We start from the raw sequence: 21,533 nt of genomic DNA, 5'->3' as shown, positions 1-21,533 counted from the left end.
TACTTTCAGAGAAGCTGCGAGACCGGACCCCTTCTGTGCCAGTAACATTGTTGATACGAACCAATTACTGCTGTAGAATTCAGGCTTCAGACCTGCTTTTCTTGATGCCCTTTTAGGCAAAGCGAGGCTGAGGACCTAAACCCGTCTACTGTTAAGTGATTGTTCGGTTTGGTGAATGGAAACGAAACTGGTGTGATATATCAAACCCCTGCTGAGTACAAGGGATCAATCGCCTGGTCTGAGGCTTTTTATTTCTGTGCCATGTGACTCAAGTGATTGGCACTTTAAATACTTTTGTGACAGTGGAGAGAAACATATAGCTTTAACTCTTGGTCTCTCTCTCTCTCTCTCTCTCTCTCTCTCTCTCTTTCTCTCTTTCTCTCTAACCTTTCTTTCTGTTTCTTTTATAAATGAACCCACTCTCTTTGTGTGTGTCCCGTCTGTCTCTTGCTGTGTTTGTCTGAGATTAAAGGAATAGTCTACTCATTTTCAATATTAAAATATGTTATTACCTTAACTAAGAATTGTTGATACATCCCTCCACCATCTGTGCGCGCGCACGCAAGCGCCGGAGCGCACTGCGACGCTTCGATTGCATTTAGCTTAGCCCCATTCATTCAATTGTACCATTTAGAGATAAAGTGACCAAACACATTAACGTTTTTCCGATTTAAGACGAGTAGTTATACGAGCAAGTTTGGTGGTACAAAATAAAACGTAGCGCTTTTCTAAGCGGATTTAAAAGAGTAACTATATTTTATGGCCTAATAGCACTTTTGGGAGCACTTCGACTCGCCTGAAAAGTCCGCTCCCCTTCTCACTCTCATAATGGGAGAGGGAGGGTGTTACTGCGCCGAGTCGAAGTACTCCCAAAAGTGGCAAAAGTGATGCATTTTGATGGAAGGAGGCAACAGGATCACTTCAAAAATAGAAATATCAAATAATTGTACCAACCAGCACAGTTTTCACAATTTATTTTGTGTTCCATTTGTAAAAATGTTGGAATTGTAATTTGCAATATTATTTGAGTCTGCCAAGACCATGAATTATAGTGGATATGTTTGTCTGGATACACACATGCCTATTGTCATATTTGATCAAAGTTGATATTCCACTTCCTTCCAACAGCTAGTTTATGGAGACATTCAGCCCAACTAGAAACACCATTATTACTGCTGTTTGGGTGGGTGGACTCTACAAATATTCGGGGGGATTTAATAATTTATGGTTGACTATTTATTTAACAACAAGCTGTCAGACTCATTCAGCAAACAGGAAGTGACACGGCTGACAGGGCAGTCCAAGTGGACGAGCAGGAGAGGGTGAGACATCATGCAGAAGGCTGTCAAAAGCCTTTTCTCTCACTTTTAATGAGTTTCACAGATTTCAAATGAGCCCTAGTCCTGGGGACTGCATGATCTGCTTCTGCTCTCCTTGTTATCCGTTGTGGCAGCAATGATTTTGACGTATGTCTGTTTTGGTGCACGGACACCTCTGTGTGTGTGGGGGTGGGAACATATATCCATCAGCTATCTATATCTTTGCAAAGATGGATCTAAAAGCTAGCAGAGGTGTGAGGTAGCACATTTTTGACATCATGACATCTCAGCTGTAACTTCCCACAATACAATCTTAATTATCTGCCATCATAATGAAAGGCTTTCAAATTAGCTATTTGTTGGACCAAGTGTTTTTGCTTTACAGATCAGTGGCTCTTAAAAGCAGCGATGAAGTGGTGTACTGTATATTAATCAGATTTTCCTTACATAGAAGCCAGGGTGGAGCGCGTTTAGCCTCCATGGATAAATCTCTGTTAATTAGGTTCAAACACCAAATGCATATTTGCTTTGATGAAATTAGCAGAGAAAGAAAATGTGGGCTGAAATGAGAGACTGTTCATACAAACACAATCTGTGTGAGGCCGCTTCATTGTCGCCTAGAAACAAGATGAGCTGTAGTCAATAATTTTATCACTTAAAACTCATCTTTGAGCATCAAAATAGCATATGTAAAAGTTTTTCCTTTGACAGTAATTTCTACATGCTTTATTAAAGCTGCTTGAATGCAATTCCCTCATTTAGTATACGCAGATCTATGAATATGCGAATTAGCCTCTGCCTCAACTGAATTGCACAGCTAGGACCATAGATATGAATATTGAAATTAGTCCCGCCTCCACCCATTCGTACACGCAAATAGATGCCAATTTCGGTAGCACATAACTGCCAAGTCTGGTTTCACAATGCATACCTAAACTGCATGTTTACTAATTGTTACTAAAAACTAATTGTTTTTAGTGTGATGTTAGCAGGTTAGACTATTTCACACAGCACATGAGTTCCTCACATGTGATTTCAAATGTGATGATGTAATTAGTTACCTGTGTCTGACGTAGCAAACCAAGGCGATTTCAAGCCGTGGGAATGGGATGTCTTTGGAAAACTCAAATATTATGAATAAAATTTGCATATGGTTTGTCTTAAAGGAATAGTCAATTTTCTTAAAAGAAAAATCCAGATAATTTACTCACCACCATGCCATCCAAAATGCCGATGTCTTTCTTTGTTCAGTTGAGAAGAAATTATGTTTTTTTGAGGAAAACATTGCAGAATTTTTCTCATTTTAATGGACTTTAATAGAGCCCAACATTTAATACTTAACTCAACACTTAAAAGTTTTATTCAACTGAGTTTCAAAGAACTATAAACGATCCCAAACGAGGCATAAGGGTCTTATCTAGCGAAACGATTGTCATTTTTGACAAGAAAAATAAAAAATATCCACTTTTAAACCACAACTTCTCGTCTAGATCCGGTCGTGATGCGGCAGCGTGACCCCACGCAATACGTCATGACGTCAAGAGGTCACAGAGGACGAAAGCGAAACTCCGCCACAGTGTTTGAAAGAGGATCGTTCCTACGTTGTTGTATGTCAACTAATACTAATTAATGTCTTTGTGTCAGTTTATTGTTTACAACGGTCCGCAAATGTGCGTTTTATCTATGTAACACTTGACCTCCCTACGTCACTACGCATTTACGTTACGGTCGCGCTGGACCGGACCTAGACAAAAAGTTGTGGTTTAAAAGAGCATATTTTTTATTTTTATTGTCAAAAATGACAATCGTTTCGCTAGATAAGACACTTATGCCTCGTTTGGGATTGTTTATAGTCCTTTGAAACTCCGTTGAAAAAAGCTGTTACGTGTTGAGTTAAGTGTTAAGTGTTGGTGTCTATTAAAGTCCATTAAAATAAAAAAATCCTGCAATGCTTTCCTTAAAAAACGTAATTTCTTCTCGACTAAACAAAGAAAGACATCAACATTTTGGATGACATGGTGGTGAGTGAATTGTCTGGATTTTTCTTTTAAGAAAATAGAATATTTCTTTAAAGCATATTAAAAACACCACAGTGCAGAGTCCTGCACGGGTCCATTTTTGGAGGCTCGCTCCCGCCCGTTCCAAGCATGCCGCACAAGCCCTGAAAAGTGAAGCCAAAACTTCTCGATCGCCCCCCCCCCAGTAACTGGTCCCAGTATAGGTCATAAACCCCGCCTACCCATGTTATTCAATGTGACTTAAAACTTAAAATAAGTTTGTGTTTAGTTATTTAATGCTATAAAAACGGTGGTGTCACTTCATGATTGACAGCTGTGATATCGTGTGATATGCGCATTCTGCGAGGGTGGGGTCTTGATTTTGCAGCTTTACTTCCTGCTCACTACTGCGCAGGACTGGTCCCGAAATCGCTACTGCCCAAACTCAAGACCCAAGATGTCAGCGCCGTATCGGGACTCTGGTGGCTTCACTTTTCACCAATGGAAGAAAGCGAACAGGCGTCGTCCATCTTTTTTTACAGTCTATGGCCCATACCCGCAAAGTTTAGCGCCAGATCTGACCCGTCACCCATGATAATATCAAAATGAAATCCGCACCCGCCTGGACCCGTTAATATTTGGCTCGTTACCCGACCCGTACCTGCATAAATCACACACGCTAAATCATTCCAATTAAAGTGCTTTATTTTTTATCTAGTATCTCTCTCAATATCAAAACCGCGTCATGAATGGGCTAATGAAACAGGCTAAAGTGCGCTTTGTTTTGCGCCATTCAAGTAGCCTACCATCGGCACAAATGGAACCTGATAACTATACACAAATAGACCTATTAATAAAAAAAAAACAAGAAAAATAAAAACAACCTACCTACACAACCCCTGCTGTGCTCCTAAGTCTCATCTCGAAATGCTTTCTAAGAGAAGACGTTCAGCTTCCGTCAATCAACGGCAAAACTTTATGCAACTCCTGCAATGCTCGCTCCAACTAGGCTACCAGAAGAATCAACAAAGGTCGCGCACTGTCGCAGTGGTGGTGACGTGATGGGTCAAATGTCATATGTTGCGTGTGTAATGGTAATTTGAGGCGTGCACACCAAATAAGCCAGCGCTCTACGTTTTTTCCGCGCTCGCTGATGAGCGTCGAGAGTTGAAAGGGATGCAACTTTGGGTGAAAAGCTCCACTCGTCAATGTCAGTTCTCACACGGCCGCCCAATCACAGTGGAGGAGGAGCGGGACAAGTATCACAACAACCAACCGGCTTACAGCTCAAGTATCACACCTAAAAAGCGCTCGGCTGAAAAAACAGCTGGCATTCAGTGTCCTCCAGCCACGTTTAAAAGTTTTGGTGTGCATAACCCACATACAAATTTTGCACATATTTTCATTCGCGGTACTACCTGCCTGCACGAAGTTAATTATCTGCCCGCACCCCCGCCCGTGAATTTTAGGAATGTCACAATCCACCTGTTTTAGACACATTTATGCGGGTATCAGCGGGTACCTGACCCGTTGCAGGACTCTGCCACAGTGACCTCTCGGTCTCAGGGAACTTTGGTGCTTGGTAGGATTGGCCAGCTAATCTGTACGTTGTGATTGGCTTGAATACGTTTGACGTCAGCCGAAAATGTGACACTCCTTACCATGTTTGAAAGATTCTGGCGCAATGCAATGCTAACAGGAGTTAACTTACAGGCTGTGAGTCCGAAGCGGGGGGAATTATGATAATGTCGGTCTTCTCTACATCACTAATCCCAGGAAGTAAACTGTTGCCTATAAACCGTGTGTTTGTTGTAGTCCAACCGTGTGTCTCAATCAGCTCCCTTGTTCAGTAGTCAGGGCACTGATCAGGGAGTCGGCCATTTTAAGGGCTGTCTCAATCGCAAAATCCGCTCAGTACACTGAACGTTCGTTCCCTAAAAATTCCCACAATGCAACGCAAAAACCAGTGAGCATCGATGGTCCCTATGTTCCCTAACCGGAAATCACGTGACCTTTTCTGAAGCTCGCCAACCGAACATCACGTGATCCAACTCAATAAACTTTATGAAATGTTACAGAACTTTTATAAAGACAAACGTTTGTTTTAGTTGTAAATATAAACACACATTGCTACACGGGACCACAATCTACTCAATATTTAAAATAATAATATTTATTTAAAATTGTAAATATATTTATTACATTTAAAATGTAATTATATGCCTCCAATTTTATGCCCAGATATGTAAGAGAATAATGACAGCCTTTTCACAATGTACTGTTTAAAAATGAAGTCAGAGAGATGTTGGTTTTGTCAGTTGTTGATGAGTAACAGCTGTGAGTGATCACAAAAAAATAAGTGAACATTGTCCCAATGTCAAGTGAGCTAGGGTCCTTACCAGTGCCCGAACCTGTGTACACGATATACTGATTCACGACCTCGGGAGCTAGGGAACGAATTGAGACACACGGCAAGAAAAGAGATGTACGTTGGAGAAGATAACTCGCGCTTACTTTTGGGTTTGTACCTTTTGCATATCGTTAACATGTACTAATACACACACACCAAAGGAAATGTTAAGTCGTGAATCGAACAATGGGTGCTCTTTTTCTAAAGCCATAAAAAGCCACATTTTCAAACTTGCTATGATTTGTTATAAGACATGGTAGTCGGAGCTTCTTGGCAACATCAATGTTAAACTCACACACTGCGCAGCGCATATATCAAATAAGAACGTCTTGTGACATTTGATGATATGTAAATAACTGCAACACGATCAGAATTTGTATTCACAGATTTTAGTTTGAGGACTACGCCAACCCCATGTAGCATTTTACTTATTCATTCCACACTTGACAGGAGATGTTAGACTCTCACAGGGGACCCAGTCTGCCAACATGTTTGTATCTGTAATTCAGCTGATTAATCACACTTACCTCCTCTCACACTCAATATCTTTAGCACTTTGTAAACTGTTTTCAGATTTCCATTATGAGCTTATAAGTCTGGTGGACAAAAACTACATAAACTTACATGATTGAAGTTTTAAATTAGTTATCTCTTATTGCCCTGTCTGAGGCTGTTAATTTTGCTCCCAGCAGGCAGTCTTGTGTAAAAAAACGAGAACTTAATTTCATGTATGGCACTGTGTTTGTGCTGTCATCTGTTCTTCACTGACTGATCTCATCAGAATCTCACTTTGTGTTATTAGCTCTTTTTTAACTCTGCAGGACGACGGACAGTCACTGTTTATTAAGCACATGTGAAACTGATCTGAGGCCAGTATATTAATTTGAAGACTCAAACTGTTTCAGGGATCTGTTGTGAAATAACATGTTTTTTGCAGTAAGACACTGTGCTGTCTCCTCTATTTTCCTAATTTTATAGTCACACAGTCTCATGCTCCTATAGTTCAAGCATTTCAAACTGCCACTGACATCTTGTTGACACGACAGATAAACTTGAAATAATGCTACTGAATTTTTGTTATTGCTAATTGTTAAATTACTGTAACAAGGGACTCAACATTAGAGGTATTTTAGCATGAAGGCAGACAATAATACTTGGCTTTCATGCCTGCAAAGGTTAATTGCAGTTTTGTCATTTGTGAAAGCTTATGCTTGAAACTAAAAACTCATAAATAAATCATTTTAAGGAGAATCAATTATTTGTAACCACAGATTTGCTTCTTACTCATTATTCTAGTTTAGTTTATCCTTATCTTTCCTTTTATTATATAGTTTGGGCTAGTATCTTGGTACTTCTATACCGTAAATGAAATGTTTTTTCACAAGCGCTTGTTTCCTAATTTAAAGAAAAGAACTTCAGATACTTAATATTTATGATGTAAATATTTATCAAACTTGCAGGTTTATTACATTCCTACCAAGCCCCTACCGACCTAAAGTTTCGTTTCATGTGCTCACACGAAACCTTCATGTGCAGAATTTTTTTTAAAGTTTAGGTTCGCGTGCGCACGTGAAACTAAACTTTTTTTAATTTTTGCTCCTTGTCCCCTTGGGCTCCATACATTTCTGTGTCATTTAAAACCCATTTTTAAATAAATTGATTCCTATCCAACTCGTTGATCTCAACATTTTTATTTTTCTAAAAAATTTACTAGTAGAGGGCAATTATCAATAAGTTTTAGAGGTGGTAAATTATGGAAAGATTTTTTTATTTGTCAGAAATGCTCCAAATGTTTTAAAAGTTGTTTGAAAAATTATTTTATTGCAACTATAGTAACTGTAGTTTTTTTTATTTATTAACATTTTTAGGGATTTTTATTGTGATGTTGTTGATTAGGTGGAGGCTTTAAACAAATTGTGCTAAATAAATAAATAATAATTGCAACACATGGTACTGTAACGGGGTTGCTTTAATGAAAGCGATGAAGAGGTGAATCCATGTGCAAAAGGTGTTTTATTGTAAAATCCCAATAAGGGCCAGCAAACAAATCCAAACAGGGTTATCCAATAATCGAAATCCAAATACAGGCTAGGTTCAGGGCAGGCAGAGTAACAATCAAAATCCAAGGTAACAGGCACAGGTCAAAAAACAGGCAGATCCAGGTAACAGATTAAACAGATAAACAGATAACAAAAACAGAATTCAGGTAACAGGTCTCCGACAGGTAACAGACAGGCTTACTATATATAATATTCAGCCAGGAACAGGTGAACAGGAAGTGACTTATATACAGACAGACAGGAAGTGTGAACTGTGACATGGCATGATGAATATCAAAATAAAAGTCAGAACAGAGCAGGGTATCAAAATAAAAGTCCAAAATACAAAATTACACAGAACACAAGTAAACACAGAACAAAACCATTACAGAACCCCCCCTCTAAAGGGCGACTCCCGGAGCCCAACAAACAAAACATACAGTCCAATAGAGGGTGGGCGGGCGGGCCAGGACCTCTTGGCGAAGGCAGGGCAGTTCAGGAGAGGTCCTGGGTCATATGGCCAGGATGGTCCAGGGTCATGGGGCAGGTGTGGGCCTGGGTCATGGGGTAGGTGTGGGCCTGGGTCATGGGGCAGGCTGGGCCCTGGGTCATGGGGCAGGCTGGGACCTGGGTCATGGGGCAGGCTGGGACCTGGGTCATGGGGCAGGCTGGGACCTGGGTCATGGGGCAGGCTGGGACCTGGGTCATGGGGCAGGCTGGGACCTGGGTCATGGGGCAGGCTTGGACCTGGGTCATGGGGCAGGCTTGGACCTGGGTCATGGGGCAGGCTTGGACCTGGGTCATGGGGCAGACATGGAGCTAGATCATGAGGCAGGAATAGACCTGGAACACAGGGAGAGGAAGGGTCCGAGCACACTTCGGCCTCCGCCTTGGTGTCCTCTGCCTCCTCCCTGTGTCCGGGTACTACCCCCCCCCCAAAAAAACTTGGGAAAGCTCCCAAAGCCCAGGGTGGCGATGTCCCAGGTGGTGGACCAGATGAATCAGACAAGACAGGTGAATCGGGCAGGACAGACGAATCAGATGAGTCGGGCAGGACAGACGAATCAGATGAGTCGGGCAGGACCGACGAATCAGATGAGTCGGGCAGGACCGACGAATCAGATGAGTCGGGCAGGACCGACGAATCAGATGAGTCGGGCAGGACAGACGAATCAGATGAGTCGGGCAGGACAGACGAATCAGATGAGTCGGGCAGGACAGACGAATCAGATGAGTCGGGCAGGACAGACGAATCAGATGAGTCGGGCAGGACAGACGAATCAGATGAATCAGATGGATTAGATGAATCAGAAGAATCAGAGGAGTCGGGCGGATTAGGTGAATCAGGCAGATCAGGTGAATCAGGCGAATCAGGCGAATCAGGCAGATCAGGCAGATCAGGCAGATCAGATGAGTCGAGCAGATCAGATGAGTCGAGCAGATCAGATGAGTCGAGCAGATCAGATGAGTCGGGCAGATCAGATGAGTCGGGCAGATCAGATGAGTCGGGCAGATCAGATGAGTCGGGCAGATCAGATGAGTCGGGCAGATCAGATGAGACGGGCAGATCAGATGAGACGGGCAGATCAGATGAGACGGGCAGATCAGATGAGACGGGCAGATCAGATGAGACGGGCAGATCAGATGAGACGGGCAGATCAGATGAATCGGATGAATCAGATGAGTCGGATGAATCAGATGAGTCGGATGAATCAGATGCAGGGCCTTGAGGAACCTCGGGAATAACAGAGCAGAAGGCAGACCAGACGCACCACAGGGCTATGGCAAATTCAGGTAGTATATATTCAAGAAGACATACCTCAGCGATAGCTGGTTCAGGCATGGCGGCCATTTTGATGGCAGGTGCAGGGTGAATGATAGCCCTCCTAAGTGCTGGTGTGGTGGTGACGACGGCCCTCTGAAGCTCAGGTGCAGGAATGGTTGTAGCTCTCTCGAGAACAGGTGCAGAGACAGGCAGGATGGCGGCCATTTTGGGAACGGGCAGGATGGCGGCCATTTTAGGGACAGGCAGGATGGCGGCCATTTTGGGAGCAAGCATGGTGGCGGCCATTTTATGATCAGGCATGACATATTCAGGTTTGGGCAGAACCGGCATGAAATGGCTTGATGGGTTGTGTAAATTCACTGGAGGTGTATCCGCAACACCCACAGTAAATGGTGAGCCACACAGTAACAAAGCAAAGTCAATATAACTCTCCAGGGACCAGGCAGACATATCACGTGGCATACACAAGCGCGGCCATTCGTCCAAAGCATTATAGAACAGGTTCTTCAGAGTAATGTCATCAAAATGTACCTTGTAACTCAAGTCCAAAAAATCCTTAACATATTCCTCAATCGGACGGTGGTTCTGACGGAGTGCAAGTAGTGCATAAACAGGTTTCATGGTGCTGGTGGGAGATTACTGACCTTTGCTGGATCCGGGTTATGGCTGAATATTCTGTAATGGGGTTGCTTTAAAGAAAGCGGAGAAAAGGTGAATCCATGTGCAGAAGGTGTTTTATTGTAAAATCCCAATAAGGGCCAGCAAACAAATCCAAACAGGGTTATCCAATAATCGAAATCCAAATACAGGCTAGGTTCAGGGCAGGCAGAGTAACAATCAAAATCCAAGGTAACAGGCACAGGTCAAAAAACAGGCAGATCCAGGTAACAGATTAAACAGATAAACAGATAACAAAAACAGAATTCAGGTAACAGGTCTCCGACAGGTAACAGACAGGCTTACTATATATAATATTCAGCCAGGAACAGGTGAACAGGAAGTGACTTATATACAGACAGACAGGAAGTGTGAACTGTGACATGGCATGATGAATATCAAAATAAAAGTCAGAACAGAGCAGGGTATCAAAATAAAAGTCCAAAATACAAAATTACACAGAACACAAGTAAACACAGAACAAAACCATTACAGGTACACAAAATTATTCAATTAAAAAATAATATTTTTTGTAAGTACAAGATATTTTGTAATTAATAACCTAGCCAAATGTTGGGTTGTTTAACCCATAGAAAAACCCAACAATCTAAATTATGGTGGGTTATTTTTAACTAAATGCTTGGTAAATATTGGAGAGAACACATGTTGGGTTATAAATAAACCTATGCTGGTTTAGCATATGTTTATTTAATACCTCAACATGTGTTCTGTTCAGTGGTGGCCGGTGACTTCTTTTTTCAAGGGAGCTCGATGCGAAGTTCGTCACAACTGTATGTAGCCCGTCATGTGTGTGGTTCCTTACTTCAAAATATGTGTTCTGCGCATCGAGAGATCCTGTGTGCATCACATGTTTTGTCAAAATAAGTGTACAGATTGACATTCATTCCCAATTGGCCTTTCCAGGAAATAGCATTCACAGGAAAAAAAACGGCATGGGTTTTTGCATGGGCTGCCTAGTATGCTAATGTTAGTCATCAGACTGTTTTTATTGCTGCTTTTTAACACTTCTCAATAAGAATTAGTTGTCTGCTGTTAAGTGTATTTTTTCATGCCACTAAACTCAGCAAGAGCTCAACAGCACTCTAACCTTATATTGCATTCAAATGTATTGTCGGTGTAGTCGTGCCACTCAGTAAGCCATACATTAGCTCATAATCAGGCTGCACGGGATACATGAATTTTTTTTGACACATATAGTAATCGTGACATACGCTACATTAAGTTTTCTGAATATCTTTCCTACAGATGCTGCTCTTGGATAGAGAGGTGACACAAGAGGTGCTTTACTGGAGAGTCTATTGAGCCCTCAAACCTTCACATGAGTCTCATAAAATTGTGTTGCCTGTATCAGATACCTACTTTCCTAGTCCGGCAATTGAGATTCAACATGGGGTGCAACTACAGGTTCAATCGGTTTGTGGCATGGATAAGTAGTCTGTCAATGTTTGACTGCTAGACCTTCAACACTCATGTATTTTTGAATAAAACATTTGCTTATCAGGTGTTTATCTGACGCATAGGGACGAGAGTGGCACTACGCAGGTGCCAAAAATAATGGCCTGTCATCATGCAGAGGCAACTATAGCCCGGACAAAATGACTGCTAATGCTAATGGAGGTCTAATTTCCAACCCTGCTCCTTAGGGTGAAAAGCAAGAGCACAGCCTCCATAAATAAGTGTGCATGTGGCATGTTTTTGTACAGAAAAACACTGTTTATCATTGAGCGGATAATAGGTTGTCGAGGGGGGCAAACTATTTTCACGCTCTGTTGAACACAACTGAAGTTGCGTTTTTTGTTTTACATGCTATACATTCTGCCTCTGATGGCAGGTATTGGCCACTAGGCTACTGTACAGTCAGTCTGTATACAGGGTAGACATCATATTTAATCACATCTCATTTTCACATGCTGTTAGGTGACAGACACAAAAGTATACAACAATACAATACAATGAACACTGTATGTCTAACTCTTCTGAGGCAGTTCATTTGCATAAATATGGGATACTGTACCATATAAGCTTCATTGGGTTAGTTGCACCTGGACAACTTGACCTAATCACAAACCGTTTTGCTCCAGCCAAGCAAAGCTTACATTTGCCCAGCTTATAATAAACAGGCATGGGTCCGGTCTCTTTGAGATGTAGATCTTGACCTCTTACAACAAGTATGAGGACTCTGAGTAGGCCAGAGGCGACAGTGACTGGCTCCCGTGTTGAGTGTCACTTAAACAGGCGGGCAACCAGTTGCAGCCTGCTGTATTGTGAAGATGGCTTTTTCCTAGCACGGTGGGTGGACAACCCCGGTAGGTGTGATGTGGAATGTGAAAGACAATGGTGCTTTTGATTGCAGGACTTCTGCAGTATTTGAGTACTCCCTCCAGACTGAGAACAGCAGGCAGGGTCTGCAAAACCAACTCACTGGGGAGAAGATCTGTATGTGTATATAAGAAAAGACAGATCCCTGCATGCACACGCTGGTGTCTGTAGAATAACTTCTAAGGTGGCCTTTACTGTGAGGTAAGAACTATCAATGTCTTGCAGAGCGCACAGGGCTGTGTTGTACTGTAGGAATCCGATTGTGAAGGTCTACTTTCTAAATGTTACATGGGCTTTCTGTCTCCTTTCCAGACTTTGATCACTTGACATTCATGCTTCTGAGCTATTTGAGATGGGATTGTGCTCCGAGCACAGCGTTTTATTTTAGTGACATGAAAATGGTGAAGTCGGTCTTTGACAGCAAGGCTAAGCACTTAAAAGCTTTATGGCTCGGCAGTGGTCAGTAGGGAACATTTTGCTCACTGCATCAATCGAATGACTTCTCTTTGACTTACCTTTGAATATGCCCGTCTGAGCCAACTGTATATATATATATTTAGGTCATTCTTCAGAGAATTATTTGTATCTTTCTTTTGGTTTCAAACTAATTCATGCAAAGCAAAGTTAAGGTGAACTTGTTGCAAGGATCAGAATTCTTGTATTTAATCCGCAGAGATTTAATCGAATATGTTAGGTTAGCTAGTTTTTAATGCAGTGAATATTGCTTTGGTTTAGGCATATACAGTATCTTTGTGTTGGGTAAGAAAAATGCTGTTGAATGTTTCCAGCATTATTTCTAAAGCAGGGGATATAGTTTATTTAAAACCTCTTTTTAAATAAATAGCAGAGCATGTTATCATAGTTTGATTAAAAGTTAATACAATAAATATGTAGATATGTGTTCCTGTCTGTGAAATTCAGGCTAACGTCTCAATGATGAGATTAGGAGCATCAAAGTTTAATTTCAATGATTTCACCTTAATTTTAATCTTTCAGTTTAGTTTTTCTTTCTCAGCCAATAATAAAGATTTCAAGATATAATGTTCTTTACAGTAAACCGCAAAAAATCTTTTACTGGGTTTTTGCAGACTGTGCCACATATATGTAGGCTACTGTAAATATACATGTATATAAAGAGAGAGATATGTAAAGCAATAATGAAATTCATCTTTGCCATGTTATATTCATTTAGTTGACTAGTGGTACACACTAGGGATGTAACGGTATCAAAAATTCACAGTACGGTAGTATTTCGGTATGATGCCCACGGTACGGTGATTATTGAAACATTTGCAGGAAGGAAAAAACAAATGAACACTTGGAAAAACTGCCATAAGTGTTGTTTATTAAACAAGACTGAACAATGTACAAAGTGTAGTGAAGTGTTTACAATTTTCATAAAAAGGACAAAAAAATTAAGTTTCAATTTAGTTTGTCAACTTTAAACAACTCCCAATCAGTCAGGTTTTAAGAATTGAGTGACTCCCTCAATTGACCTAGTTTTTATTATTATTATTATTATTATTATTATTATTAATGCTAATGCTTGGTACTCCTATGAAAGCAACGGTTGTGATTGTAGAATCAAGAAAAGATGATGGGTTTTAAGATGGGTCAATTCCTGAAAACAAAAACAACCCAGTAAAAAATACAGGGGCGCGTTTCCCAATCGGAAGTCTGCAGCCTCTATGGGTCGCATTTGTAGGCTGCATACGTCTTATTTCAAAATATTAACATTTTTCAAGTTGACTATTATTCTTATTTAATCGTATATTATTGTAACACGCTTATGACTTGTGAATGTAATACTCAGTTAACTTAAATACACCAGGCGTGTAATGACGGATGCATAGGGTGGCCATTCGTGCCAGTTCCGCCGGACACGTCCCGAACATGTTTTCGGGTTCGTTCTCTGGAAGTCGCGTTGGTCGACCGCATACGTCATCAAGGTTTAATATTTTGGGTTTAATTTCAGAAAAGCAACCGTTACATTTCAAGGTAAGAATAAAACTGCAATGATTTTATGTCTTAAAAGAAATAAATCTTAATTTTCTAATGTATTTTAACTGAAATATGAGAACCTCGATGACGTATGCGCGCGACTTCTGGAGAACGAACCCAAAAACATGTTCAGGACGTGTCCGGCGGAACTGGCACGAATGGCCACCCTACGGATGCAGCCTGCATATGCGACCTAAGGAGGCTGCAACCTTCTAATTGAGAAACGGCATACACACTCTGCTCATTCACGAATTTACTCACTCGTTTTTTGAATGTCCATCACATTTTGTCCTTTCTCGTTTCTTGTCACAGCGAACGCGAACTTTTTCGACACATCAGATTTAAAATTCGCGTTTCTTTTGCTTCCGCCATTGTCGCTCCACTTGTAGAGAGGCGTCAGTCAGAGTAGCACGCATGGGATTATGGGAATTGTAGTTCCCGTGTCCCTCCACTCGCTCCACTTGGCCGGAAAAAAACTACACGTGTTGCCCGGAAGACCTAATGTTTTACCGATCATGTGACCACGGTGGTACCGGGAAAAATTTCTACCGCAATACCACGAAATTTATAATACCGTTACATCCCTAGTACACACTGATTAAAAAAATAAATGGCATTAATCAAAACACTTACTTTGTCATATAAATAACACTGTAATTGCTGCAGTCATTCTTGGGACATCGTCGCTGTAAAAATGTTTTGGTTCTGCTTGATTTTTGTTGACTTTGAGTAAAATAATGGAAAGTTTTTCATAAGATCACCTGGGGTCAATGTGTTAGCATTAGACAGAAGCTTGATCCTGTCATGTGAGAACAAGCAACAGCCGGCATTTTTCTTTCGTCCGAGTGCCTCTCATGTAAATTATTTGATTTTGATAGCTTACGTTTCTTCCCCGCCACAGAAAACCACCACAGGTTTATTGAAGCCATCAAAAGTATTATTTTGTTTTTGTTTGTTTGTTGATCACGAAGTACAAAGTAGATTACTAGGATTCTGTGTGTATGCAAAGCGCCGCCATTATTGTTTACAATGTGTAGAATGGTGCGCTGTGATTTGTTAAGCCGATTTATTGCATTCTGCAGAAAAGGAGGACTGGCGTGTGTCGTGGTTAGGAAAAAGGGAGAAAAGATGACAGAATAACACAGCGGATATTGGATTTTGTGTAAATTTACTTTTTAATACTAATCTGATACAATATTGATTTTAGTGGTAACACATTTTTTTTAAATGCCGTTTAACGCATTTTGGAACCAAACTCTTCATATTATAATAAGTAATTATATAAATTGTGTAAAATTACAACATCCAGACAAACAGTAGCCTGCTGCAACCCACATTTATGAAGAATACTTTTGTCCTTACCGCTACCTTTCTGCTTTCTGTATATATAAAACATTACATTGTATAGGCGCCAGTGTGGTCTCATTTTGTACTTTTCGAAACATACAGAAATGACAAGAATGACAAAATGCACATTTATATTTTAAACCAGTTTCTTGAAAGAAATTCTAAAGAAGGATTTGTATTCTTACACTCAAAATATGCAGCTATTGTGCCAACTTCTCCAAGTGACAGCTAGCACTAGGCTCCATATAGATTTAGGATTTTCTGCATTTGATATCCGTAGGCCAGTACCTGCAGGGAAGCCTTGTATGTTTGTTTGTGTATGCGTGGGATATGTTTCTGTAGGCATGCCAGTCCCTATGCTGCCTGGGCATTGGAAAGTGGTGCAGGGTCCTGGCAGTGGACAGTGGAGCGTGTTTCATCTACTCTCTTCTCATTGGTTGAACGGCACCGCTCTGCAAGTCCTCGCCAGAGGCTCAATTTTGCAACTGTTTTTTTGTTTTGTTTTTGAGCCGATTCAGCACAATTTTTGTCAAACGCACAAATCACTGACGAGGCCAGGGCATGAGCAGGGACTCGTAATGGCACAAAACCTGAAGGCGGTTTTATACCACATAAAGCCTGTGCTTTAATTTACCACAGGTCACTGTGTACTGAACATTCTGAAACCCCCGTCCAGATATCTGATGAACCATAAACAACCAGAATTAATCACAGCCAGTGGATTATACATAGAGAAATGAAGGGGAATGCAAAATAAGACAGGGAGAGGGGGATTCAAGAAAGATTAGAAAATGACACCGAATTAACACGAAGCGCCTCAAGACGAGATACATTAGAGCTGTGAGGAGGCATTAATTCTCCTCCAGCTCTAGGGTGCATGCCCTCCTTTAAGAGCGACACGATAACAGAATTTCGTTACCGAAATGCATTTTGTTTTGGTAATGTGTCACAGCCACATGGACCCTGACAGCTGGATATGTTTATTGCACAGATGTCAGTTGAGATTATGCAGTGACTTGGTGACAGTTTCTCGGTCAGTTAGCAGGGGTCCCGGAGCAGGGTTTGCATTCAGTAGGTGAAGGTTTTCTATGTGAGGAATGATGGGGCTAATGAAAGGCAAAGAGAGGAACATACAGGCAGTCTGGCAAAACGCAAGGGGTTTTATGACTGAAGGAAAGCATCTTAATCATAAGACTTTTGCTGGACTGATTGTGTCTGCGTCCCTTTGTTCTGGACGTGCACCGAATTCCAGTGGTGCATTAAGTTACAATAGCATTTCTGACACCCAGGCTGTGGATGTGAGAAATGGAGTATACGTGGCTTGCACGCATTACAGATATTGTATTTTTGTGCTTGAAGTGCATTCTGTATGAGCATGTGTTTGATGAGTGTCGTTATTGTGCAGTGTGTTGTTTTATTTGAGTGGGTATTGTTGCGTGATTGTCACTTGTATGTGGAATTGTAACCTGTTACTGTAGGGCAATAGTACTTGTGGAGAAATTTTTTTTACAAGAAACTGATAAATATTAAGATTTTGCTTCTAACTCATTTTAAGTTTTTTTTTTAAGGTGGTCCATAAAAAGTTTAAAATAAGGTTTTATCAAAAAAATGATTGCTTCTTGATAGACTGAATGATTGACTACTATTACTATAGCTGTCATGTTAATCCTTGCAATTTCTCACATTTATTTCTTTTATGTGTGGCCATTAAATATCTGCATGCTGTTTCTGCTTCCATTCTGTTCAACAAAATTGGCATTGAGAATAAAATATCTGCATTTTTAAAAATGTAGCACTATGGGAGTTCTTACATCTTTTACTGTGCTTTGCAGCTGCAGGGCGGCCCTCGTGGCCGGGATGCCACTGTGTACCCTGCCAGTCGGCGGTGGATGCTGAGGGGCAAGAGCTGCCCACCCAGTGCAGGGGGCACAAGAATAATCACCCCGACCACGATATGAATCTCTGTTGGAACGAGATCAAGCGCAAATCCCACAACATCAGGTACTGTGTCCGTATCTTCTCAGGACAATTTACCTTTCCAGATAGACATGCATGTATTTCTAATTCTCCTAAAAGTGAATGAGGCACGAGTGAAGTCTTTAATTTGTTTATATAGTGCTTTTTCGCAACACTCAGCATATGAAAAGGGGTATTTTTCCTAATGTGCATTCCTACCAGCCGCTGTAGAGGTGGCAATAACGCGCTATTTGCGTAATTGAACCTTGAACATTTGAGTTCACTCGCTTCATTCGCGCGTGATATTCTAGTCATTTGAGACATTCACACGGAAATTCGGGTCATGGGAGGAGCTTCTGCGACTCCACTGAGGCCTTGTCCCAAATGGCACACTCCGGACTTGTGGTCCTCCTCAGAGTCCACACTTTGATGACATCACGTAGTCCAGATTTTAGGGACCCTTGATGCGAGTCCACGTGGGTGCACCGGAGTTGTATTTTGGGACAGACTCGAGCATCACACCGGAAATAGGTAGAGAAGTTGCCCGTCAGTGTGAACTCCTCCCTTCCGTCGCCTGATTGGTCTGATTGCTCTTTCGCAAGGACTTCTGGGTTGGCAAAGTGCGCGAAGCCTGCTGCAGTGCGGGCTTTGCTGAAGACCGCATCAAGGGGGCAAAGGAGGCGCTGATGAGCACACTTCAAATCGTAAAAATGACAGATGGGACACCCTACGGACTCCTAGACTAAGCGAGAACGCGCAATTTAAGCCCACAAGACCGAAAGTCCACATGAAGTGCGCCATTTGGGACAGGGCCTGAGACTCCGCCACTCCGCTCACTTCCTGTAATCTCGTCACTACTACAGCAAGGTCCTGATTGGTTAACGCAGCGCATAAATCCGGCAAAGGTTAGATTTTTCAACTCGCGCGTTTCCCGCGGCAAAGCTCAATTCGCGCGGTACGCGCCTTCCGCGGGTTCCGTGCCATTCGCACCGTGCTTACTGCGTGTACCGCGCCGCAGGATGCCTAATCGCGTCTTTGCATAGACTTAACATGCAAATCACTCGCGCCTGCCGTGTCTACCGCGTCTGGTGTAAACGCAGCATTAAACACCACCAATGTGCAGCATCCACTTGGATGATGCGACAGCAGCCATAATTTGCCAGAACGCCCACCACACACCAGCTTATTGGTAGAGAGGCGACAGAGTAATATAGCTATTTGGTTTATGAGGGGATGATTAGTAGGCCAATGGGCAAGTTTGGCCAGGATGTCAGGGCACACCCCTACTCTTTTTCGAAAGACATCCTGGGATTTTTTATGACCACAGAGACCCAGGACCTCAGTTTAACGTCTCATCCGAAGGGCAGTGCTTTTTACAGTATAGTGTCCCCATCACTATACTGGGGTGTTAGGACCCACACAGACCACAGGGGGAGCATCCCCTGCTGGTCTCACTAACAGCTTTACCAGCAGCAACCTAGCTTTCCTAGGAGGTCTCCCATCCAAGTACTGACCAGTGGGCAACCAGTCTTGGGCTACAGGGTAATATGGCTGCTGGCCTTGAGTATGTGACTCTGTTTGCATGTTATTTGTATGTACAGTATATGATGCACAGAGATTTGTTTATATATATTTAGCCAACTAATTACAATCTCTCTGGTGACACGTTTTATAGTACGTGATTGGTTGAGACAGCTTTCCTGCAGCACAGGGTAATAGGAGCATCCCAGTACGACCAAAAGTAGCAGAGGACTCGTCAGTATGCCGACATCATCCAGCCCAGAAGGAACGTACAGGCTTACAAGCATCACATATAATAGAAATGGATGGAATACTAAGTGGCCTCTATAAAAAACCCTGAGGGATTATATTGCACCAGCGTTCCAATGGCTGCATGGCTTTTTCAGTAGGATATTTTAAGTGACTTTTTTGCAAGTGACGGTTTTTCATCACTGGCATCTGCAAAGTGCAATAGAAAGCGTTGTAATAGGATTAATTGTATTTTGCGTTTTCTTTGCAGACCAAGAGTTAAATGTGTGTTCGTTTTTGTTTTGTGAAGCGTCGACTGTTCTGGCCTGCTTTTATTTGTTTTATACAGCTAATACTGAATCACTGCTTGATTTTGTATATCGTCTTCCCGAGCAACACAGCATGAATAATTTACTTGAATTTTGCATTTTTTATTACTGTTTATCCGGACTGTGACAAAGAAAGATGTCAAACAGATCTGGCTAGCGGGACACAAGAGAACAGAACAGATCTGTTCGTTGTTATTCTCATCAGAATGTTTCACTTTATTGGGGTCAACACACTCTACAGTGAATGTGCTGTGACCGGGGGGGTATGTGACTGGAGGGGTATATGGGTGGAAGTGGCATGCTGGGAATTTGTGATTATAGACGTGTCTGGATGTTTCTCACCTCTATGATGGCCAGCTGTGAGTGGGTGGCCTGAGTCATAACAATCCAATAAATTGCTCAGATAACATCTTTGTCTGTGGCAAATTATAAATGATCAACATAATAATTTAACGACATAATGATCATTTGAAATTGTTTAATGCTGTTGTGTTTTGGAGTCACCATTGAGTAATATTTGGTGTTAGTTTATCCAGCTTATTTTTGATGTAAATGGATGGAGCTGGATGGCGCCTTGCATGGCTGACACTGCCATCGGTGTATGAATGAGTGAATGAATGGGTGAATGTGAGGCAACTTGTAAAGCGCTTTGGATGACCATGGGTCTGTTGAAAGCACTATATTTTTTTAAGCGTGGCATGGTTGTTGGTGCCAGACGGTCCGGTCTGAGTATTTCACAATCTGCTCAGTTACTGGGATTTTCATGCACAACCACTCGTTACAACCGAGGTATGCAGCAAAGCATTTGTGAAGTCACAACACGCACAACCTTGAGGCGAATGGGCTACAACAGCAGAAAACCCCACCGGGTACTACTAATCTCCACTACAAATAGGAAAAAGAGGCTATGATTTGCACAAGCTCACCAAAATTGGACAGTTGTCAACTGGAAAAATGTTGCCTGGTCTGATGAGTCTCGATTTCTGTTTAGACATTCAGATGGTAGAGTCAGAATTTGGCGTAAACAGAATCAGAACATGGATCCATCATGCCTTGTTACCACTGTGCAGGCTGGTGGTGGTGTAATGATGTGGGGGATGTTTTTGTGGCACACTTTAGGCCCTTTAGTGCCAATTGGGCATTGTTTAAATGCCACAGCCTACCTGAGCATTGTTTCTGACTATGTCCATCCGTTTATGATCACCATGTACCCATCCTCTGATTGCTACTTCCAGCAAGATAATGCACCATGTCACAAAGCTCGAATCATTTCAAATTGGTTTCTTTAACATGACAATGAGTTCACTGTACTAAAATGGCCCCCACAGTCACCAGATATCAACCCAATAGAGCATCTTTGGGATGTGGTGGAACGGGAGCTTTGTGCCCTGGATTTGCATCCCACAAATCTCCATCAACTGCAAGATGTTATTCTATCAATATGGGCCAACATTTCTAAAGAATGCTTTCAGCACCTTGTTGAATCAATGCCACATAGAATTAAGGCAGATCTGAAGGCGAAAGGGGGTCAAACACAGTATTAGTATGGTGTTCCTAATAATCCTTTAGGTGAGTGTATGTTATGAAATCCAGAAAGACTAGC

At 41.8% G+C, this 21,533-nt stretch overlaps 1 protein-coding gene across 5 annotated transcripts in view; it reads left to right on the top strand.

The window, feature by feature from the left end:
• Positions 1–21,533, top strand: part of drp2 (dystrophin related protein 2) — a 208,339-nt gene that overhangs the window by 94,414 nt on the left and 92,392 nt on the right. For 4 of the 5 annotated variants that reach the window (XM_055179059.2, XM_055179056.2, XM_055179058.2 and 1 more), the window contains one exon: positions 17,729–17,897. In XM_055179059.2, coding sequence (XP_055035034.1) covers positions 17,851–17,897 — 47 coding nt within the window. In that variant the 5' untranslated portion in view covers positions 17,729–17,850. Of the gene's footprint in view, positions 1–12,513; positions 12,750–17,728; positions 17,898–21,533 lie in introns of those variants that run through there. The other variant, XM_055179057.2, reaches the window with a different exon arrangement.

This window comes from Misgurnus anguillicaudatus, chromosome 16 (assembly GCF_027580225.2).
Source record: "Misgurnus anguillicaudatus chromosome 16, ASM2758022v2, whole genome shotgun sequence".
Taxonomy (NCBI): Eukaryota; Metazoa; Chordata; class Actinopteri; order Cypriniformes; family Cobitidae; genus Misgurnus; species Misgurnus anguillicaudatus.
This window is presented reverse-complemented; position numbering and strand designations above follow the sequence as displayed.